General features: G+C 37.4%; 1 protein-coding gene across 1 annotated transcript in view; it reads right to left on the minus strand.

The window, feature by feature from the left end:
* Positions 1 to 14,334: 14,334 nt before the first annotated feature.
* The window catches only part of SH2D4B (SH2 domain containing 4B), a 71,143-nt gene continuing 63,533 nt past the window's right edge, over positions 14,335 to 21,944 (minus strand). The window contains exons 7-8 of the mRNA XM_001232927.6: positions 21,390 to 21,610; positions 14,335 to 18,462 (exon numbers count right to left, since the gene is read on the minus strand). Coding sequence (XP_001232928.3) covers positions 18,370 to 18,462; positions 21,390 to 21,610 — 314 coding nt within the window. The 3' untranslated portion in view covers positions 14,335 to 18,369. The remainder of the gene's footprint in view (positions 18,463 to 21,389; positions 21,611 to 21,944) is intronic.

Here is a 21,944-nt window from a genome sequence, read left to right on the forward strand (position 1 = left end):
TCCCACTATTCTAAAGTAATAATATGACCTGGCATTACCCATAATTTTAGCATGCATTAGATATCCCGTTTTCAATTGGTCTTTGAGTTGACCTAAGCATTTTCTTCTGTGATTCTGACTTTGCTGCCACTTTACGTGCTTGCACAAATTCAGTGACAATGACCAAATTATATAATCCAGGCTGCTACTGTGGCTTTCATGCAGTAAGGGCTTCCAAAATATTCTGTACTCTCTCATCTTGGAAAGGATCACTTGGTAGCTGGTAGTCATAGCTCATGGGTTTTGTTTGGTTTCTTTGTTTGTTTGTTTTGAGGAAGCTTTTGTTCATTTCCTGAGTAATTTTAGGTTGTAGCAGGTAAGGAAATATTCTACATTCCATACCTTGCATATTCACTTACATCTATTTACAGAAACCTTATTTATGGAACCTTAGCAAGTAAACTACCCATTTGTCAGGGTATAACTAAATTTCCATCTCCAGTAAGAGTTCTTTAGAAATATGTTTCAAAAAGAGATTTTGGAACCATGGCAGATCTTTTGATAAATTTATAACACTTTTTGGACCCTCTGCTGATTTTTTTCTGAAATCAGTTCTTTCATACAAATGCTTCTGCAAGAGACTGAATGCATGCATACCTAACTAGTCACAGCTAGATGAGAAATTCAGTGGGCCTGCATGGTGAATAAAACTACAGCTGGAAGGAACTCCCCCAGAAACACAGGTGTATGCACTTATAGCTGAAGTTGAAAACTTTATCTTTAGTTACAGTGATCTTTAGAGAAGAGTTTCACTTGGTTTGCAAATGAAGAAGGAGAAAACAGTACCAACTTTAAGCAGTAAAAGGAATACCTGAGAATCACAGGCCACTTAGTCTTATTCAAAACCTGATGGGTTGCTAAGTATTCTTAAAATAGCTATAGTAACATCATACTCTTCACGATGCCTGGTTTTATCAAAAATACCTGACTACAGCAACCCTTCTAGCTGACTTAACTGGTTTAAGCAACAGACATGACGAACTTTGGCCTTTGTGAGGCATTTGGTACTGTAAAAGTACAGTGAACTGAAAGGACTTGCAGAATTGCAATCAAAATTTCCTAAGTTAACTATTTCTTGTTATCAGACTAAGAGACTTTAAGTGATGTCTTCCAGAGGTCTGACCTGAAATTGTTCTTTATTTCCTTTTTCTTTTTTTTTTAACTGTTTTAATCATAATCTCTGTAAATTATTTGACTAATGAAATAAATAATGCAATCAAAGCATCATATTGAGAGATTTATTATGCATTTTGGACGAGAGGAACTAATTTGAAGATGCATGCACTGAAGACCAGGCATAAGGAGGAGAAATGTCCCTAAGACATTTATGCCTTATAAATGTGTCCATAAGGAGGGGAAATAAAGAGCATAATTCAAAGGGAAACAATCAATCAGTATACGTCAGGACAGAATCTGGCTGTCAAGACTAAACCTAAGTAAGAGCCAACAATGCAGGAAAATTATTAAGGACTGTACTAGCAGGAATATTGTGAATCTGAAATGAAGCAAATTGGTTTGCTTTGTGTGTTCCCGGTGAGAGCTCAGCCAGAACACTGACTGCAGCTTGGCCAGTCTGCTTAAAGCAGACAAAAGCAATCACAGAGTTCTTAAGAGAACATAAAAAAGAAAACCTGTAGTAACAGGTTTTAAAAATATGACCTAAAAGGCAAAGCTGCAGGAATTCATGAGGGTTAGTCTAGAAAAGAGAAATCCCACAGGTAACATGACAACAGCTCTCTAACATCAAGGTTGGTAAAAATACTCCAGTGATAAATAATAAACAAATATCTAATTCAGAGGCGTTCTGTGTTCATCATCAGAATGGGCAGGGAAGTATTTAGAAAATGCTTAGAGAATAAAGGATGAACATCTGCTATTAAGCTTATGTCACTGAAAGGTGATGAGCTAGATAAAGAGGTTTCTCTTCTGCTACATTTCTATTACTTACATGCATAGTTTTGTGTCTTTTATGGAATGAAGTACCAAAAAATATTAGTATTTCCAGTTTTGCAGTCAATAAAAAGCCCAGATGGTCCCTTAAGTTCTTCAGTTGTATTCATCACCTCTTTTCTGCATTGAGTCTACATTCTCTTGTACCTTTAAACTGCAAAGACTGTAGCCATTGATAGTTTTACAGTGAGAATGGTAGGTATCAGTAATCTTTGATTAACAGAGAAGTCACTACTCAATAAAAATTCTTCCCATTAGAAGCTTACTGACTTCCTTTTTTTTTTTTTAAGCTTTCTTCTTAACCATTTAAAGAAGTTGAGTTTTATTCAAACATTTCCTGATAGTCAAAATTAATAGTTTAAATCTGTGTAGTGCTTTGTAGGCGAATGTAGTAAACAAACCCACCAACCAAACACAGAAGTATTCACTAGGCATCTTTTTCAAAGTACTGATTCACAATGAACATTCACATCATACATCCGAGAGCCATGAAATCAAGTGCTACTGATGGTTTGTCCATCTTTAATTACTTACCAAAGGAAAAACAAAACACTTTTTACTGTCCATTTCTTATGGAAATGCCAATACTGTCCATAATTTGTCTCCAAAGGTATTTGGGGAACAACAGTGTCGTTTTCGCATTTGGTGAATGTGACTAATAAGACTATACTATTTAAGCCATTATGTCTGTAATTTAGCCTTGGCCGTGCTGTGCTGTATCACAAGAACACATTCCCCACATTTAAGATAGCTTTTTGTTTTCCCTATCCCTGTAATTACTCACTTGAGACATGTAAACAATCACACAAATGTATACAACTGCCTTCTGATCACATGATAAATCTTAATAATACAAGATAGATGCACTTTCTTCTCCCTGTATTGCTAAGCATCCTCCAGTTAGCTCCTTCATTAACTTAATGAACCCAGTCTTTCTCAGTTAGGAATCTCTTGCTCAAGGCTGTGGAAGAAAATACATCAAGGGAAAAAAAGAAACAAAAACCACAACACAGAAACACAAACAACAGATCTATCTGTTTTCTTCATCTACTGTTAATATCTCAGCCAGAAAGCTGAGTTTAGAGTTAGATTACATACATTCAGCTTGTCTTAATACAGAAGTAAAGAAATGGAAGAGAGGGGAGGAAGAAAAACTTTTATCCTAAATACTCAAAAGCCTGCTAATTGTTAAAGCAGGAACTTGATAGCAGAGATTGAAATTCAAGTATTAAGACAGCTCTCACAGAATCATAGAGCCATAGAATGGCTTAGGTTGGAAGGGACTGGAAAGATCATCTAGTTCCAGCCCTCTGCTGTAAGTAGGGTTGCCACCCACCAGATCAGGTGCCCCATCCTTAAACACCTCCAGGGATGGGACACCCACAAAATCTGTGAGCAGCCTACACCAGTGCCTCACCGCCCTCTAAGTAAAGATTTCTTCCTTACATCTAACCTAAATCTCCCCTCTTTCAGTTTAAAGTCATCACACCTTGTCCTATCACTATCAAACCATGTAAAAAGTCAGTACCTCTCTTGCTTATAAGCTCCCTTCAAGTACTGGAAGGCCACAATGAAGTCTCTTCTCCAAGCTAAACAACCCCAGCTCCTGTAACCTTTCTTTGTACAAGAGGTGATCCGGCCCATTGATCGTCTCTGTATCTCTCCTCTGGACCCAGCCCAACAGCTCCACAACCCTTCTGTGCTGGGGGCCCCAGGCCTGGATGCAATCCTCCAGATGGGGACTCATAAGCACAGAGGAAAAGAGGGACAATCACCTCCCTTGCTTTGCTAATCACTCCTCTCAATGGTCTTCATGATTATTTTCAATAGTCAGAATTGTGAAACTCTTTCTCATCCAAATTTTTAGTGAAATATTCAAAAGGTGTAATATAAGTAATATAAGTAATATTTTCTGTCCCTCTTGGACTTGACAAAGAAAAAAGAAAGTTTTCCTAATAAAACTTCTCTGTAGACCTTGAAAGTTTACACAGTTAAAAGGAGACCTCTTTGCAGTGATAATGTAGGAGAGGAGAAGCAGAAGCAGCAAATCATGAAAAGCAGACAGGAACTTTAGCCTGACTCCTGGATGAATTACCGCCTAGTGATTTTCTAGCAGGGATTGATTTTCTTTCCACTTCATCTCAGTCTGCAAGTCTCTACATTGTACCAGTGCTTCCTATGGAATGCCCAGACTAAAGGGAGTAGATACTGCCAATAGGTATACTAATGAAGTGGGGCAAAACAGTGCTCATCGTGCCTCTCACCTGCAGACCAATGCTCTAGGCACACTCATTCTCCAGTTATTCCACAACCAGTTGAGGGTAAGTCAGCTAACAGGGCTGATGTATTTCTTAGCATTTATTTATTCCGTGGGCAAATGCATATCTGATCCTGCATAAACAGCCTCTTCTATATGCATCGTTGGACCAGGAGCAGAATTTACTATTTTGGCAGCACATCCCTGTATCTTCTCAAAAAGATGGTGCTGAGCCAGACAGGAGCCAGGCTCTCTCAAAAATCATCTATTTGATTAAGCTGGCCAAGGTATTTTCATTTGTGTGCCATATTTAAATACAGTAAAATTATCCATTAAAACTGAGACCATCAGCTGAGCATTCTTGTTGATCTTCATATTCTGGACCTTAATTTCCCTCAGAAGCTCTAATCAGGAATTGCTGAGAAGCATTTGATCAAATAACAAGGAAAGAAAGATTGTTCAAAAGCAACTAATGATTTCAGATACCTCAATTTTTCACCTGAGTTCCTTCGAAAGAATCTGTTCTACAAAACACTAGGAAATACAAAACCTTACAAAACGCCTCCAACTAACAAAACAAGGCAATGCAAAACAACTCAGCACATTTGAAAAGCTGGGCTGTGGTATGCTCCCGACCAAAGGCTGTTTTTGAAATAGGCACTGAGATAGAAATCATATGAACGCTGTCTGCCAAGATCAGCCCTCTCTGTTCTTACACTTCTTGGAAGTGGATGTAATCATTCTAGCTCATGAAAAGATGCTGCATCTACAAAACAAGTCAATTTTTCTATTATTCTCTGGCTTTAATTTCAAACACGGAACACCACATGCACAACAAAGTATAAAATACTATTAACGTACTTATTTTAAAATAATGTGCTAGCTACTTATCTCCCATAGTAGAAAAGCAAATAAGAGAATGAATTCACTGACATTTCAGTACTCAGACCTTTCTCAGCAACACGCCAGCTAAGGAAGACTTTCTGTGCCTGCTCCAACTTCAGCATCATCTAAAACATTTTCAGTCATGTGTCTGCCAAACTCTGACAGGGGTTAAATTGCGAATGTTCAGAAAAAAACAGAATGCAATGTACCTGATCATGTTTAATTACACATTGAGTTATGCACACTTGACAAATTTTGACAGCATACGCCAGCAGGGGATCCCTATCTCATACGATGACATAATAAAGCAAGTTGCAAGGAGTCTTGGTCACTATAGTTCTGGAAGATCTATTTATACCATGAACAGGTGGGGAAGAAGTTCACCCATCAGCCAGGTTCAATAAAATACCAATTTAGAAGCGGCAGCTTACCAAACTGCCAGGACTGTGTGAGCAGGACAATCCCAACTCAAGAACCTTGTCCTAGTGAGTAAAACTCTTGAACAACTGAATAAATATTGTGACACACAACCATTTTTTCAGAAGGCTAAAGCCTGCAAGAAATCAGGTGACAGAGATTTGAGAATAAGTATCACTGTTGAATTCTCTGAGTTGAACAAAACAAAGTAGCATAGCATATTAATGTACATTAAAAGAGAAAGTGATGATAGTAAAATGGAACTACTCTGACAAGATCACTTTCCTCTTTGTTCCTTCACAGACGTTTGGCCCGTCAGGAGTTTGTTGGTGCTAGAATTACAAGTGATCATCACACTAAGCATCCAAAATAATGAGCTTTGCTTAATGATTTGCAGAATGTCAGATCTGAGTTAACATATACTCGTTTCAGGACTTATGTGTCTGACTCAGCATTACCCTTGCTGCCTCCAGGTCTCGGAGTACAGGACAAATACGTTCCCACCTGCTTGCTGCATGAATGCTCAGAGTGCAAGAGGTCATACACATCTGTGTGAATAAGACTGTTCAGACTATAATCCTATTTTCACAATCTGTATACCAGGTTCAAAAGGAAGTTAACTGAGCTGACCTTCTGATAGAGTTAGTTTTCTGAAGGCCTTCTTTTTACATCTGTTTTCATGAGGTTTTCTCTTCCTTGGGCAGCACGTACATTGCCACAAAAGTTGCTGTGCTATCTGTGTAACATTACAGTAAGGCAAACTATTGTCACCTAAGACTGTATTACATTATTTCCTGTTCGGCTTGAAGGTACTCCATCATTAATTTATGGCTGTGGTGGACCTTCACTGGAACGCAGTCTACCACGAAGCAAATATATTTTTTCAAACTTTTATTGCCAGTCTACGTGCAGATGTATGCTTCTACAGGTTGTGGAAACACAGTTTCCACAGTATATTAAGTCCTTTTCTGCAGCACTCAGGAGTTTTGAAACAGTACTTTTTCAAAACTATGCTAGCTGCACGCTCGTCTTCTGAATAGGACTGAACTTTGGCAGAACAAGAGGAATAGGGAATGTCAAAGGAAGAAAAGGGTCTAAATTCCTCTGCAGTGGATGAATTGAAGCTAAGGATTACATTCTTTACAATCATAATACCCAAGGCATAGAATATGAAAGGGTTTGATGTACATTAATTTGTTTTTACTTCACAGAGGCTGTTGTGACCATCTAACCTTCCAGCCCCATGAACATTATTTTTTATAACAACATCCTGCTTCCTTCATTTTTAAGTTGGTCTAGATTATTCTCTGGAGCTCGCACTCTGTCTCCCTTTTGGATGGAGTTGTTCAAGAAAATGCAGCTCCAGCTGTTTCCAATTCTTCTCAGGTGTTAAACGAGGCAAACCCCTGCAGTACGTACCATTACAATCTGTACTCCTGCTCAAATGTGCTTCAAGATTCAACTGTGCTGTGCACACAACTCCTGCTGCAGTGGCAGCTGCCCAATCACAGTCCGCTACCTGTCAACATCCCGATAGTTCAATAATTGCCCACGACGAGCAGTTTAGAAGAGGAAAGAAGCTGGAGGAAGGATCATAAAATACTTTTGAGAACCAGAAGTGTGACAAAGAAAATCTGTGCAGGCATTCCAGGCTCCAGTGAAGTTAACTAGAGGTCACAAGCATATGAGTAATAACTATAAAAATGAACATGTGTTTGAAGCTTAGCTACTACTATTCATCAATCTGGTTTTAAAATAGTTTGGTATTTGACAATGACTTTGACATATATTTGTGACAGTATGTTTTACTGAATCATTTCTGGAAGTCAAAGCTAGCCAAGTTTGATTTAAAAAAATAGCTTTTTCCTTTCAGAAACATCTTTATTTTAAGGTCTAGCATTGCATGCTACTGAAAGAATGTTTGTCAGCAGTGATATCTAAGGTGTAACAGATGCATTTTCAACATAATTTTCATTGTTATTCTTTTAGAAAGAAATGTACAGATGCACTTGTCTCTTAGCGAGCTTAATTTTTTGTGAGCTATGTTTTATGAGCTCTCCTAACACTTCATATACGATTGACTGGCTAGCAGCTGGCAATCAGATATCTAGACCAGCCCTTGTGACTCATTTGTTCAAGGACAGCTCATTTCAGGCTGATGGCTTACAGAAGTTAATATAAGATGAACGGTTCTATATTAAAAGGGTTCCCAGTACACAGCTACCTAACAGTTTTCCTGTCAGAAAACCTCTTCAGGTAAGTCAAAAACAGAGTCAAGTTCATCCTCCCAGCCTTAAAATCTACATAAACAAGGCGAAATGTACAGTAACATGGTGCTGGAAGCCCAGCAATGCAGATAAAGAATCTTGAAGTCTTCAACCTAATACCAGTGCTTATCACCACGTTCACTGTTTTGAACATCACCACATTTTTTTCTGAAGGTTTAAGATTTCATTGTATTTTTTTCCCACTGACCTTTCTTCTCTGCTCCTCATACAGACCTAACTCTCTACCAATGCAATCAGTGAGAGTTTTCAAGTTGATACGCATGGAAAAAATAATAGCTTTATACCTATTGCATTACAGTTTCCACACAAGTAACATTAGAACGCTGACTCTTTTACTTCATACAAGAAAGAAAGCTTTTAAGAAAGGTGTGTAAATGAATAAGGAAACCAAACACAAGTCAGAGACTCACACTCTCAACAACATTAATTTAGTGACATCCAAGTCAGTATTGAGTGCACAAAAATAATTTCATAAACAGTAATGTACTCTTATAAAAAAAATAGTTTCTGAGCACGTACTGATGGATTTTTTATTATTATTATTTCTTACAATGAGTAAAGATGAAGAACTAAAAACATCCTTAAATGGTTTCATTTAAAACAGTATTGAAATCCAAGTCCCTTGTCCAAAAGTTTATAAAACCTTCACTTGAGTTCTCTAGGGAAAAAAACAACAGATCTCTTTTGCATTAAACCTGCTTGATGCTGGGGGGATTGCTACTAGCTAAAAGGTTTGTTAGGATACAGACTTGAAAGTTTTACAAAATGGCTTTTTACTGAATATCAGTGCTGTATTATTGATAATGAGGGATTTGCAGACTATTTACTGCTGACATTTTGAGAAGTTGTTCTGTAATCCAAAATGATCTTCTGTGACACAACACTCATTTTTAAGCTAGGATCTAGAGGGAAAAGAGCAGGCATTCTGCACAAAATGACATTTTGATGTACTCCAAAGAGTTATTAGAGGGCTTATCATCCAGAGTAGCAGGACAGATTAGAAAATACATAAGGACAGTATCATTACAGATTGGCTCAGATTCTCAGAACATTCGTAAGATTTAATAGGAAGCACAGGTGTTCAGACACTCCTCTGAAATTTTTTCAAGGAATTCAAGTCCTTGGGGTTCATCAGATTTATTCACAGAAAGATCTTGTTCCTCATCCTTTATGCATCTTGTTCTAGCAGACATTGAATACATTGGAAAATTAAAAGAAGACATGCACAGACTTCCAGGAGTTTTGGGTCAGGTGGGCACTGGAAGAGCATTATTATAGCACTCAGTTCAGAACTAGTTCTTATCAAGAGCTTATGAGAGCCTTAGAGGACAGCAGAAGAGGAAACATAGAGCTATTCTTAAATTTCAAGAGTTCAGTACTATTCAGTATAAAAACAAAGAATTCAGCTCGCCTGAAATTGCTTTCCTTTGCTTAATTAAATTGTTTGTCTGAGTGTTTTTCTTCCCTACTTTTTCTACAATAAAGAGTTCTGAACAATTCTGGCGTGGTTGTCAGAGGTTTCAAGCACATGTTAACAGTGCACTCAAGTGACTACAACTTACTGGCAAACACTTCTGCTTTTTAAGCTAGGGGGGGAGGGGATAAAAGAGATCGAAAAAAGAAAAGAAAAGCAAAAAAGCGGGAGAGTCCAGAAAGGGATGACAGAGGTCTTTAAAAAGAAGCAGAGGATCCTGCAGTCAGCAAACTGAAGAAGAAATGAGCATGGACCCTGAAACATTTCATAGGCTGTTTTGCTACAATTCGCTGTTAAGTTCTTCCAGAAAATATGATCCACTTGTCCCTTTTAAAGCCTTACAATTACTACTGATGAGGGACTCTCATGATGTGTGTATAAAAAAATTAACAATAAATGCCCAAGCTTTACGTGACTCAACATACGCTCCACATTTTCTGAGTCTTTGCAACTACACTGTATCCTAACTTTCCCAGAATGACAGATATCTACTCTATGCATTAATTTACATAGAATATCCAAGACTTCTCAGCTTAGTCACTTCTATCTCAGTGCCAAAAGGTGAATTCAGAAGCCCAGCTCAGAACATGCAAATATGAAAATTACAACCATTTAATACTTTAAAACACAGTATAATGTAATAATTTGCATACTTCTTTAGGAAATAGAAGATCACAAGCAAAACTACAAAGAAGACAGTGATGTCACACCACAAATTCACGGCCTGAAATGAAAGATCTCCATCAAGGAAGTTAATAACATTGGTCTACTACCCTTCCTGAGACAGGATGTCGCTCTGATACTAATATAAATTTGTTGAGTAGATATATATCTATTGCAATATTTATTCATTTTCCTGTTGTCAATGGTGACAAATTGTTTCCTTACCTTCTTTGGTTAGAAATTGACATTTTTTTTTTTTTTTTAACTATCTCTTCTAATACTTTCTCAGTTGTATCTGCAACTGTTACAGAAATCATAGCAGCTATGTTTTATCAGACATGCAACAGCAGTCACTACAAAACATTAAACTTAAAGAAGGCAAAATTCTCCAGGATCTTCACCAAAAAATAGGCAAGCTGACTTTTGAAGGGGCTTCCATGGCTCTCCAGAAGCAGCTCTGGGGGCAGCTTGCAATCACTTTTGCTTAAGGAAGGAGAAATTCCATAGATGCCATCAATGTGCACAAACAACATGGCTTAGTTGGCATGGTAGTGATGGGTGAATGGTTGGATTTGATGATCTTAATGGTCTTTTCCAACCTTCCATGATTCTACGAATAAGCTAAAGTTCACTCTTGAACAAATCCCCACCAAGCAGTTAAAACCAACAAGCACGCAACACATGGGTTTTCTTGTTTCAAACACCACGCAATAGCTTTCCTAAACAGCAGCACAACTACCTTGGCAACGGTGGGAAGCTAAATCAAGAGTAAAAACAAAAGACACACCTCACCTAACACTGAATGTTGCTGGAGAACGGGCTCTTTCCTTCAGCTTTAAAGGCAGCATGGCAGCGTGCTTCCTTACTGTCCTCCCCATTTCTACAGTCCAAACTGGGCAAGTCCTCTTCAGTGGATGGAGACCCATAAGCCAAGGCAATTCAGCGTGCTGTCATGCATTTCCTACTTGCATTTCCTACTTCACCAGCTTTATTCTGTCAGTCTGGAGTTATCAGAGAAAGAGTTATCCTTCCAGACTTTGAGAACTTCACTTGATATTGAAATAGGTAAAGCAACATTAATTCAGCCTCAAGTAGAGAGCTCTGTTCCATTAAAATTTCATTGATTTGCTGCTGATATAAAATGAGCCGCCAAAGACATTGATAAAAAAGCTTTATAAGGGGATACAGCAAGTGATCATCAATTACTAAAGTGTAACTTGAAATGAATTTTAGCACCGTGGGGAGATGCAGACACCATCTTACAAACAGAGCGTTAGCCAGCAAGCAGGCTTCTCCTTCACTGTTGTGGATTTGGTTCATTATTAATAGGGCTGGAGGAGAAGAAAGAGATTTAAATTAAAAAAGCCCTGACGCCTCTTAATTTATCTGCAGCCTGTGGCCCAAAGCAAAAGCATCCGAGCCTTTTCAAATCACCTTGAGTGCTTGGCAGACGGAATATTTTTAGTCCATCGGATTTTGAACAACTTCTGAGAATAGCTAGGTTAGCACTTCGCGACTCTGCATGCGGTGCTGTAGAACAGAATAAATAAAAAATGACCTGGCTGTGAAATCCTTATTACCCATTTGTTTCTCATAGACTTCAACAAATTGTTCAAGTCTCTGCTCACCAATAGGAAAAAGATGGCTACAGCAGTTTCATAAAGCCTTCTTTTAGTCCTTTGCAAACCGGCTGTTATGTAAGGAAGAGAGGGTGAAATACCTTTTTTTTCCTATCAGGAAATTATTTTAAGGTTTCAAACATTTTTTCGTTCTCTGATAACCCCACGTATCCTCAAGTAACCAACGATCTTTCACGGAGAATCTGATACCAGCCTGACCTGGAACTCTGAAATCAAAGACTGTAGCTTAACTGAAGGTCAAGCTATTCATTCTTCCTACATGATGATGGCTATTCTGTAGGATGCACATCTACACATAGCATGTCTATATATAAAAAGTATATGCAGAATCTTAGGCAAAAAATTCCAATATATCCTGAATGTAAATAAAAAAAAAAAAAATCTCATTTAGGTGGATTTTGTTCTTTTTTTTTTTTTTTTTTAATATTTCTTATTTGAATGCAACATGTTCATTGCAAACGTTTCATTTAACATTTGGACGTGTAGTCAGAACTTCATATTTCTTAATCAGAACCCTTTGTCCGTGAGGAGAGTGCTGTTGCGATTAGTCAGAATGACAACTTAGAAAATTAGATCTTTTTTCCAACAGAAAGTTCACTAACAGGCTTAGCCTTTTACATAACTACAGCATAGAAAGTGTTGCCCACTTTCTAAGACATTGGAATAGTATGTTTAATTTCCAGTGTATCATTTATCGTTTGTCTTAATCATTTTTCAGCACTCAAAATGTAAAGTGTAAATTGAAATCGTACCAAAAAGATCCAAGTACATAATACAAAATATTCAAAATTATGATTAATATTCATTCTTTTTTTCTGAATCATCAAACTTGCTAGCTTGATTATTTCTGGACAAAACACTACCTGTGGTCTTATTTAAGTCTTCAGATATACGCTTCGGTTGTCAACTCAGCCTATTTAATGGACTTGGAGTTTTGAATAGCTATTCAGTGGGTATTTCTATTCCTTCTTAAAAGGAAAATAGGGAGCAAATGGATATCTAATCAAATGCCAAAAACACTGAATATCTGTATTGACTTTGGTGTCTAACGCAGCACATTTTTGAGCACTTATTGAAGCATAGAAATAGTCTGAGATAAACTTTTGCATACTTCTCATATTTTCTCCATTTCTCCAAAGAAATGCCTGTAGATACTCTGAAGACATTTAATTCTAAAACATTGCTACGTTTAGAAAAGCTTTGCATTTTGAAAATAGGACAGTTGTACATTTAAAAATGTCAACGAAAGGTTTTAAAACTCCATTGCTTTCTGGGAAAAATGAAGGGTGATTCTAAGAATTGCCAAATGAATTCCAGTGGATGTTGTGGTTGCTCAGCATTGGAACTGGGTGAAGATTTTTGACCCACAGAACAGTTTACTCACATGCACAGCCCTGTTGTCTTCTATTTTTTTTTGTGTTTTTTTTTTTGTTTTGTTTTTTGAAGTGTAAATAGGTTGCCATGCAGCACATAGCACACCAAAATTCAAAAACAGATTGACCAGCATGTTGCAAATGCAGCATTGAAGAGGTAACAAAATAGTCTAACAGTCAGACCAGAACTGTATGCATTTTGTCAGTGCTCTCGGATTTTTCTTCTCTGACACTCTGAAATAAAATATTAATGGTAAAAATGATAACGTCATACATACTGTAATACATCTTCCATGAAGTTGGATTGCTGTCAAAGATGTTGACAAGAGGGGTTTGAGAACTAAGAAGAAAGCACAATAGGTTATCTTCCTAAGAGCAGTGCAGTGTTTAGCATAGGCCTCTGAAATGATTTGCTGTAGTATTTAAGTCTATTATTAAGTTTAATCTCCTAGATGAGTTTCTGTTTTTTATGACACGGACAGCGTTTCCTACAAGAGAGGAGTATAACCTGGGACAGCTTTATTCCTTGTTGAATTTCAAGTGCTATAAAAATGACAAAATTTCATTATGCTTTATGTGGTGAGTAGTGTTTATCTCCTACATTCTCATATCCCAGCAGTTATGTACAATAAATCTAAAAATTCTCTGCCCCAAATACCACATAGTAATGCATAATAACTTGTCTGCAAGAAGTATTTCTGATTTTCCTTTCAGACAATCTACATCCCAGGAATTTGGGGAATAATAGGAAGAACATTGATACTGCTCATGTCTTCACAGGGATTCAACATCAAGCACAGGGATTCAGCAGACAAGAAAAAGAACTTCTACCAAACAAGGATATGTAAACACTCCTAGCTCTACAGAGCTATATGCAAATTGTCTTTACCGTATTCTTGATCTAGATCTTCACTTACTCTTTCTATAGACTACTTCTGTTCCAATCTCAGAGTACCTAATGTTACTCATTCAACTCCATTCAGGAGTTACTCGTATGTTGTATGAGTATTTTCCTGTTGCTGCTGTATTAAAGTCATGTCAGTAAGTCTCATCCTAGATCCTATGAATGCTAAGCAGGTAAAACACCGTGTCTTCCGAAATCTTAAACACAAGACTTGACCACCTGTTCTACGTAAAACTCACTGAAATAAAGACAATCCTAGCTCCTTTTCTTTCCTATTCTCTCAGCTGTTCGTGAGTGCATGACCTTCTTCCACAAAGAATTCTCATTAAAACTGAGAACAGAGCAGAAATGGCAGCACAACTTTAAAGGAGACGTTACCATGCTAAGTGTTTTCTTCGCACGCACATCAAAAGGACACAATTAAGACCAAACCAAATGTCCAGCCTCTTTTAACATGATTTATTCTCCATAAGAAAAATCAAATATCAATGTTTAATAAAGATACTATAAAATGTTACCTTAATTTAAAACTACTGGAAGAAATTCCAAGACAGTAGAAACAAAATTCACTGAAGGCTCCAGCCTAGTAGAAAATTTGCATTAGCTACGGGTCATAATGTAAATGTACAAGCTACAGGACTAATTGCTAGCAGTAAACAAATATTTGAAGAGGTTTCATGCAGCACTTGCGTGGCAAGAAATTAGCTATAAAAATCAATTAAGTATCATTATCATCAGACAGTATGTCAGAAGATTCATCTCAGGAAACACAAATCAAACATCTGGTCAAGTGCAAACACATCATTCTGCAACTGATAGCCCAGCCAGGGACACATTATTACTTCACAGAGGTCACTAACCCCATTCTCTCGAGAATGGAAAAAGAAATCTTAAAGCAAAGGCATAATAAGACAGAAAATAAAGTCAGTCCTTGAAAATCATCGAAAAACAGACTCAAACGTGTATATGATGCAAATAAATTCACTCATAGATAAGAAAAATGTATCTCATTGTAAACTGTCCTTTTTCACTTGAGATCAAGTTTGTTTTGTTGCATTAAGTAAAGACAAGAATTCAGACTGCAGTGAAATACGGTCTAACTCCATTTATGCTCTTGAGCCATGCTCGTGGGGACTTAGGAGAATGAACAGAAGCATATCTCTAGTTCTAAAAACTGAATTGTTTTACTGTAGTCAGCGTGTTAACCCTGGTTCACTTCAGCAGAGAAACATGCTTTATTTTGATTCAAAGCCATTGAAATCTAGTGGGAATTCTCACTCTGAATTCATGGTGTTTAGGAACAGTTTCTACTCATTAAGTCCGAAACTTATCTCCACTTCAGCTAACATTTTTACGTAGTTATCTGTTGAGGCAGGAGATATCTTTTGTTCAACACTTAATCAGCACAAGAAGGACTCAGAACTTAATAGCTAGTTTGGATTATACTTTTACACAAGTAGCAATATGTAAATACACTCATTCTAGATAGTTATTTCATTACAGCAATTAGAAGAGATACTAGACTGCCACCTATATTCTTTGAGGAGTCTTGAAAATCTCATCCATGACTACTGACAATTCCTTTGCTTGATTTTTGCTCTTCTTTAGAGGAAACATCAATAGCAAATTAGAAATGTCTGTATGCACATACAACAGATTAAAACAAAATTAGAAAGAACAAATGCATCTGTGGATCCAAGGAAAAGCAAGAATAAATCCTCAGGAGCTGCTTTTTCAAAGATATGTGCAAGTAAGCATGGGAACTTGCATGTCTTTTTTTTTTTTTTTTTTTATTGCTATGAAACAGACATAAAGAGAAGTGTTTAAAAGTTTTTCTTATTGCTGTAGCATTTCCCTGTGAAACAGAATTACCATAGTAGGTCTCTTATCATATTCCCAGCGGTCTCACTGACAAAAAAAAAATTGCCTGGAAATTTTATAATGAAAATCCACAACACCTACCTCTTATGACCCAATAATAGCTACTGATAGAAAAACAGATCAAAAAGCAAGGCTTGAAGGTCACTGCATAGAAGAATAAAACTGCCCATTCTAGACAATGAAACTGCAGCAGTGGAAAAAATGTTATACACGGAGATGAACAGCTACAGAAAACAGTAAATGTAGAGGTAGACAAGACAGAGGAGATACAGCGCTCAAGCCTTTGAAATGGACCAGGTCAACTCTTGTGAAAGGTACACTGAGCTCAAACTCAACTTGTTGTTGAAAGCCCTGAAACCTGCAGAGAAAAAGGGCAGCGTTTAAAGGGGAGGGAGCAGTGCCTACGCTTCCTCCAAGGGCAGCAAAAATCCAAAACACTTCCAAAACAATGGGATAAGCACAGAAATCATCCCATTCTCGCACTTCACCCAAAGTCCCCCAGTGTATTGACAGCAACTGCACATCTCTACCAAGGAAAGCTTCTGTTCTTAATTTCTCCTTGCTATCACTTCCCTTTGTTTCTTTCAAAATTTATCTTCAGCCAAGTTGCACTCTATTTCATTGCTGCTGCAGCTTCTGGTTATATATCGTTGAGTTTTTCTTTGCTGATACTCTATGAATTGGCTGGTTGTTTTTCACTGTTTCTGTGAAGCTACGGAAAAAAAGCAATTCCTTTATTCAAGAATTCTGACATTTATTAGCCTAATAAACTTCTCAGATGAAACTGCAGTTTTCTAGACAGCAATTTCATTTGCAGAGAAACTTAAAAGAAATTTATTTGAAAGCCAGGTAAAACCTAGAATGAAAATTGGATGGAATCAGCAGAGAAATGAACAAAACTGAGGAAACTTAGGAAATGTAGTCCAAAGAGAAAATGATGATGCTGGTATGATGTTAACTTCATCAGAACAGGACACATAAGATAGAAACCTACATGCCCAAGCCTTCTTATCCCTAAAATAAACAAACAAACAAATAAATAAAGGTAACATGCTGAGAACTGTTTGATTGGAAATAGATTGAACTATTCTCAACAGTCTCTGTGAATGTGAATTCCTTTCTTCAACATTCTGGCCTCAGAGGTTAGTGTGGATACTTACAAGTATGGATACTTACCTCTGAAAGGTAAGAAAGCAGCTAGCAGATATGGGAGCTCTTTGGAGGGTTTGGATAGCTCTTGCTAAATGTTCTATTGAGGGTGGAGGGGAAGGCAGCTTTCTGTGATGGCTTTTATATTTACCATATTTGAAATGCACAGTGAATCACCACTGTGTTGAGTGAGCTCCGTGTTCTGGTAGCTGAGCTAAGGGCCACTGGTGCACTGTGGTCCCAGATCAGACACACCAGGCTTCTCATTTAGCAGAGATCATACATTGTACTAGAGGAGTTAATGAAGTCTACATTCCGAATTGCAGAGCTATATTCCATTTTGAGGATCCAGATCCTGGTAATCTGTCGAGGAGCATGCTTAAAAAAAAATCCAAGACACGTTGGGTATCTTGGCCATTTATCTAGCTTCCAAGTCACTTGTTATCTCAAGGTATCAGCCACAGCTAAAGAATGTCCTATCTCAGAGAACTCAGTTGCTGTGTAAAGTCCAGTTGTCTTAAGAACTGTACACTAAGAGCATCTCCAGCTACTGCATTTCCTGAACTGATTTGTTATGAGGTGTTACAGTAACCACTTACAGCTCAGCCAAGGAAGATACCTAGTACTAGAGCAAAGTAAAAGTAGGAATCTCCAGCATGTATCTTGTGCAGCACAAAAAAAAACCTAAATATCACAAGGTCAGTATGAGTTGTGGTTGTTGCTACAAATCAAACAGTAGTTACTAGAACAATGAGTTTATTCTAAACTGACCATTTTCTGTACAGGAGAATTCCTTCCAAGGCATCTCAACTGCTTGGAATGGTCAATAGAATGAGAATGACTGTTCCGACTGTCTCTGCTGCAGCGAACTTTGTCAGTCTGTATTGAAAAGCACGATAGCAAGATTCCAGCTCTATCTAAACATTTGAGCAATGACAAGCTGGAAAAGGACATTTTAGGACTGCATCTCTTGTTTCTGAAAGTGTAGAATTGAGTGAAGAGATCATCAATAGAAACTGACAAATTTTGCTTTGGAAAAAAGAGCTTGTTCAACAGTATTGGTACATTACACAATGCTCGACGAATAGTTCCCAGACATACTTCAATCTGTTAAAAGTATATGATTTTGCATTTTCCATCTTAAACATCAAGAAAATTAAGACAGCAACTTAGCTTTCACTACAATTGGCCACAACCTTTTAAAAATTTCTTGAAATAGTCCTCATCTGTAATCTGTCAGTAGTTTTTCATCTTTAAAATGCTTGCAATATGAATAATGTTGATACTTCACACGTGAAACAGAAGTATTTGAGGTCTTCTAATGAGGATACTCTTTGGCCACAAGACCAGTGGCTTAGACAGTCTGTTAATTACTTTTCGGTGTTTACTTTTGTGGCTATCTATTATTACTGCAGCTATCCAGAACCTATCCATTCCTATGAGTCCTGGTTACTCAAATAAAGGGCTATAGTCTGGTGGATTCTTCTGCTGTCCACATGGCTCCAGTAGCAGCTCCCCACCTGAGGATGTGATGATTTCTTCCTAGAAAGAGAAAACCAATTAGCGTATCTCATCAACATCTAAGTCTTACCACCCTGAATTCTAAGAAAAGAAGCTGACAGCGTTAAGAAAATCCCTTGATTGGTAATCAGCTACAAAGCATGTAGCTGATAAAAGATAAAAGTAAGTAAAGATCAGCTAAAGGATCCTATTGACGATGTATTTTCTTCTTGCTTTATTTTGTATTTATGTCAGTAGTAAATTGTACCAGTATCAAATAGTGGTATCAAATAGTTGATGCACAAAAAATGCTGTGATTTGACTCACCTCTAAGTTGCTATGCTAAGACAAACAGGTATAGATGCAAAAGGTGTTCTCAGCGATCAATTTAACAGACATACCAGTCCTACTGTGCTACTTCCACAGCCTTTGCAATGCTGGGAAACTTTCCCAAGCAGACTGAGAAGAGCTCACTGCTGAGCGCTCACACACAACAGTAACAGCTTTCTGGCTCAGAAGCAAAAGACAGTAACCTTGCTAAGGCAAAATAATCTTAGAGGCAAAAATAATCTTTAAAAATAGCTCCTCTTTTCATCAATTAAATACCCACATGACAAACCTGTAATTCTAGTAATTGATCATTAAGATGAATAATAATAATAATAAAGAACTTACTGTAAAAGTAGAGAATGCGGTCTTTCTATTACTTCTAGAGTAATGATAATTCATTTTTGTTATTGCATAAGTTGGAGATTTACACATGCACTTTTACTGACTGCAATCGCATAAAATTTGATCCAAGCTGTAGGCCTAAATTTTCCAAAAAGCATCCAGTTTCCATTAAAATGCAGTGGAAAATTGGTGCCTGGTTTCCTCAGAACACACGCGGAGTCCAAGATGTGGTTCCATCCCAGTCACTCATCAGGCTAAGCTCAGAAAATTTATTACCCAAATTAAATAGTTTTGAGAAAGTTATGAGAAAGCAAATACAAGGATTTAGCAAGTATGTTGGATATATTATTGCTGCTTGCTGCACAGTACATAGGTGCAAATAATTGAAAATGGAAATTTACATTCTTTCTGCAAGATATTTGTTCTTCCCACTAACAATCAGTGAAGTGATTTCTTCATATCAACTTTTTTAATTGAAATGAAGCTGTTGTAAATGAATATGCACTAACAACTGAAGGACCAGTTATGCCAGCCTTGCTCATTTTGATTGAAAGTGAAAAGGAATCTTCAAGGAGTTTTGGCATCTTTTGGGCTAGGAAGCTCTACTCTTGGCAAAAACAGTAATGAGGAAGCAGCAATTTCTCCAAATAATATAGCAATAGCTGCAAGAGAAAGGTTTTTGATTTGTAGATATCAAAATTGCATAGCCAGTTACCAAAAGGCTGTAGGGCCCTCGACAATGTACGTCACCGGGATGGGCAGGCAGAAAAGCTTCTGAGAAAAACATATGAGAGAGAGGATAAGAAGCCTACAGAACCAGTTGTCAAAGGGAGCAGTTTTAATGTGGTTGTCAAGCTAGACACTTAAAAGAGAACTGTGTGGTGATATTAAAGGTGAAGTAGTTACTCTGATAGGCTTAATACATGGGGAACTAATAACTACTATCAGAGGATACCCAAAAAAAAAAAAAACTTTAAACATCGGGAACTAAAAGCGATTCTGCTTCTGAAAAGTACTCTACTGCTGTCTGTAAATAGATAGGTTTCTAGTACAGTAATTGCCTAGGATGAGAGAAGTCATAAGAAAAGCAGAACAAATAAAACATTTTCAGTCAACTTGAATGAGTTGGGGATTTTCTGCCCTTGATGACCATCTATGTTTCTACAAAGCATATCACGCTGTAATTCCTCTTCCTTTATAAAATGCAAATTCTGAGAAACTCAGCTCCATTTTGTTAAACCAATAAAATCCTAAAGAATTGACTTACAGCATACTGTACTGCTAATAATACTTATAATTTAAGGATTACAGCTGCAAGATATAGCGTGCAGGCTTGACAGAAGAGAAGTTGCAAACTAAGTGAAATAACAAAGATTCAGAAAGGAAAGGAAATTAGAAGAAAAATAATCTCTGCTTAGTGTCTGTGAGACTGAATATTGGAATAATTAAATGCTGCGAATGGAAGAACAAAAAAAATAATAGAATTAGTTTGAAGTAAGACTGAAAAAATGATAAGGGGTAAGAGATGAAAAAAAAGAAAAGGGACAGAAAAATAGAAAAGAGGTTGAAGAGAAACTGAAATCATTGGTAAGGGAGGAAAGCAGAATTAAAACTGATGAAGAGGATGGAGAAAGAGGTAAGATGATGAAAACAGCCTACACTACCAGAAACAGTGCCTCTATTTAGTCTCCTTCCGTTAAAGAGGAAACAGGAGTTAGAGGCAAAGTAATTCAAGCCCATCTAAACTCAGCAAAGATCTCAAGTAAGTTACTCTCATAAAGTTGTTTTGGATGATAAGGGACAACTCTTAGCACATCCTTAAAACAGGAAACCTCCATATTCCTTTCTTTCCTGTAGTGCTCCACTGCTCTGCTTCTGCACATTACAGCCCTCACATCAAAGGCTGAAAAATGTTGAAATTTCATTAAAAGGTCTTTTCTGTGGTATTTCCCATGCAATTCTGTAAAGCAAGGAGGCTCAAGAGTGTTCGTTCTGTCAGACCTTATTAGTCTGTTTTTAGCCTGTGAAAGTACACATTGCGTAAGACTTCGCTTAGAAGGAAACACAAATACGAGATGTCTACAGAGAAAGAAGGGGAACAGCTTTCTGGTTTGCTGCAACAAAAGATACCAACTATAAATGTTAAAGCAAGGCTTACTCTAGAATGTATACACACATATATTCCTTTCCTCGCTATCCTTACTTCTCCTCTTCAGTGCGGTTTCAAATTACACGGTTACTCTTTAAATTATTAATCACCTCCACTCAGCTATCGATCTCTACCTAGCAAGTGTTACCTTGTGAAAATCAATAAGATCTGTCAGTGTTGCATGTCGGTTTGGATCTACCCCCAAGAAGCTGTAGAAATCCCCCGAAGCATCAACCAAGAAGTGTTTGAACCCACTTTGTTGGCGATAAGACAATGCGTAGCCCCAGATTTTCTCACTGACTCGCACCAGGAACGTTCCTTCAGATTTATTCATCAGCAGCTCTTCTGCCTCCTGGCGGCTAATAATACCTGGCAAAGAACAAAGCTGCAGTTAGGATGACAACAGATTGGCAGAACTTAGTAGAACCAATGAAACCCATGCAGAGTATAAGTAAAACTAAACCTGCTTAGCTTCTTAATATTCAAATGATTTTAGTAGGAGTTACAGCTATGGAGACTACACAACTGCTATGTGCTTTTGAGGATTAGCTATAGAAGATGTGATGGTGTTGCATTAGATATGTTTTTAAACCATCTGCCAAAGAATCACTTTTTCCCACCTTACCACTCTTTCAGAGGAAGTGCATAAACACAACTGTGTACAAGAGATCATTTACTAGAACTACCACAATTTGGCTTTGCA

The sequence above is a fragment of the Gallus gallus genome, chromosome 6 (genome assembly GCF_016699485.2).
Source record: "Gallus gallus isolate bGalGal1 chromosome 6, bGalGal1.mat.broiler.GRCg7b, whole genome shotgun sequence".
NCBI lineage: Eukaryota > Metazoa > Chordata > Aves > Galliformes > Phasianidae > Gallus > Gallus gallus.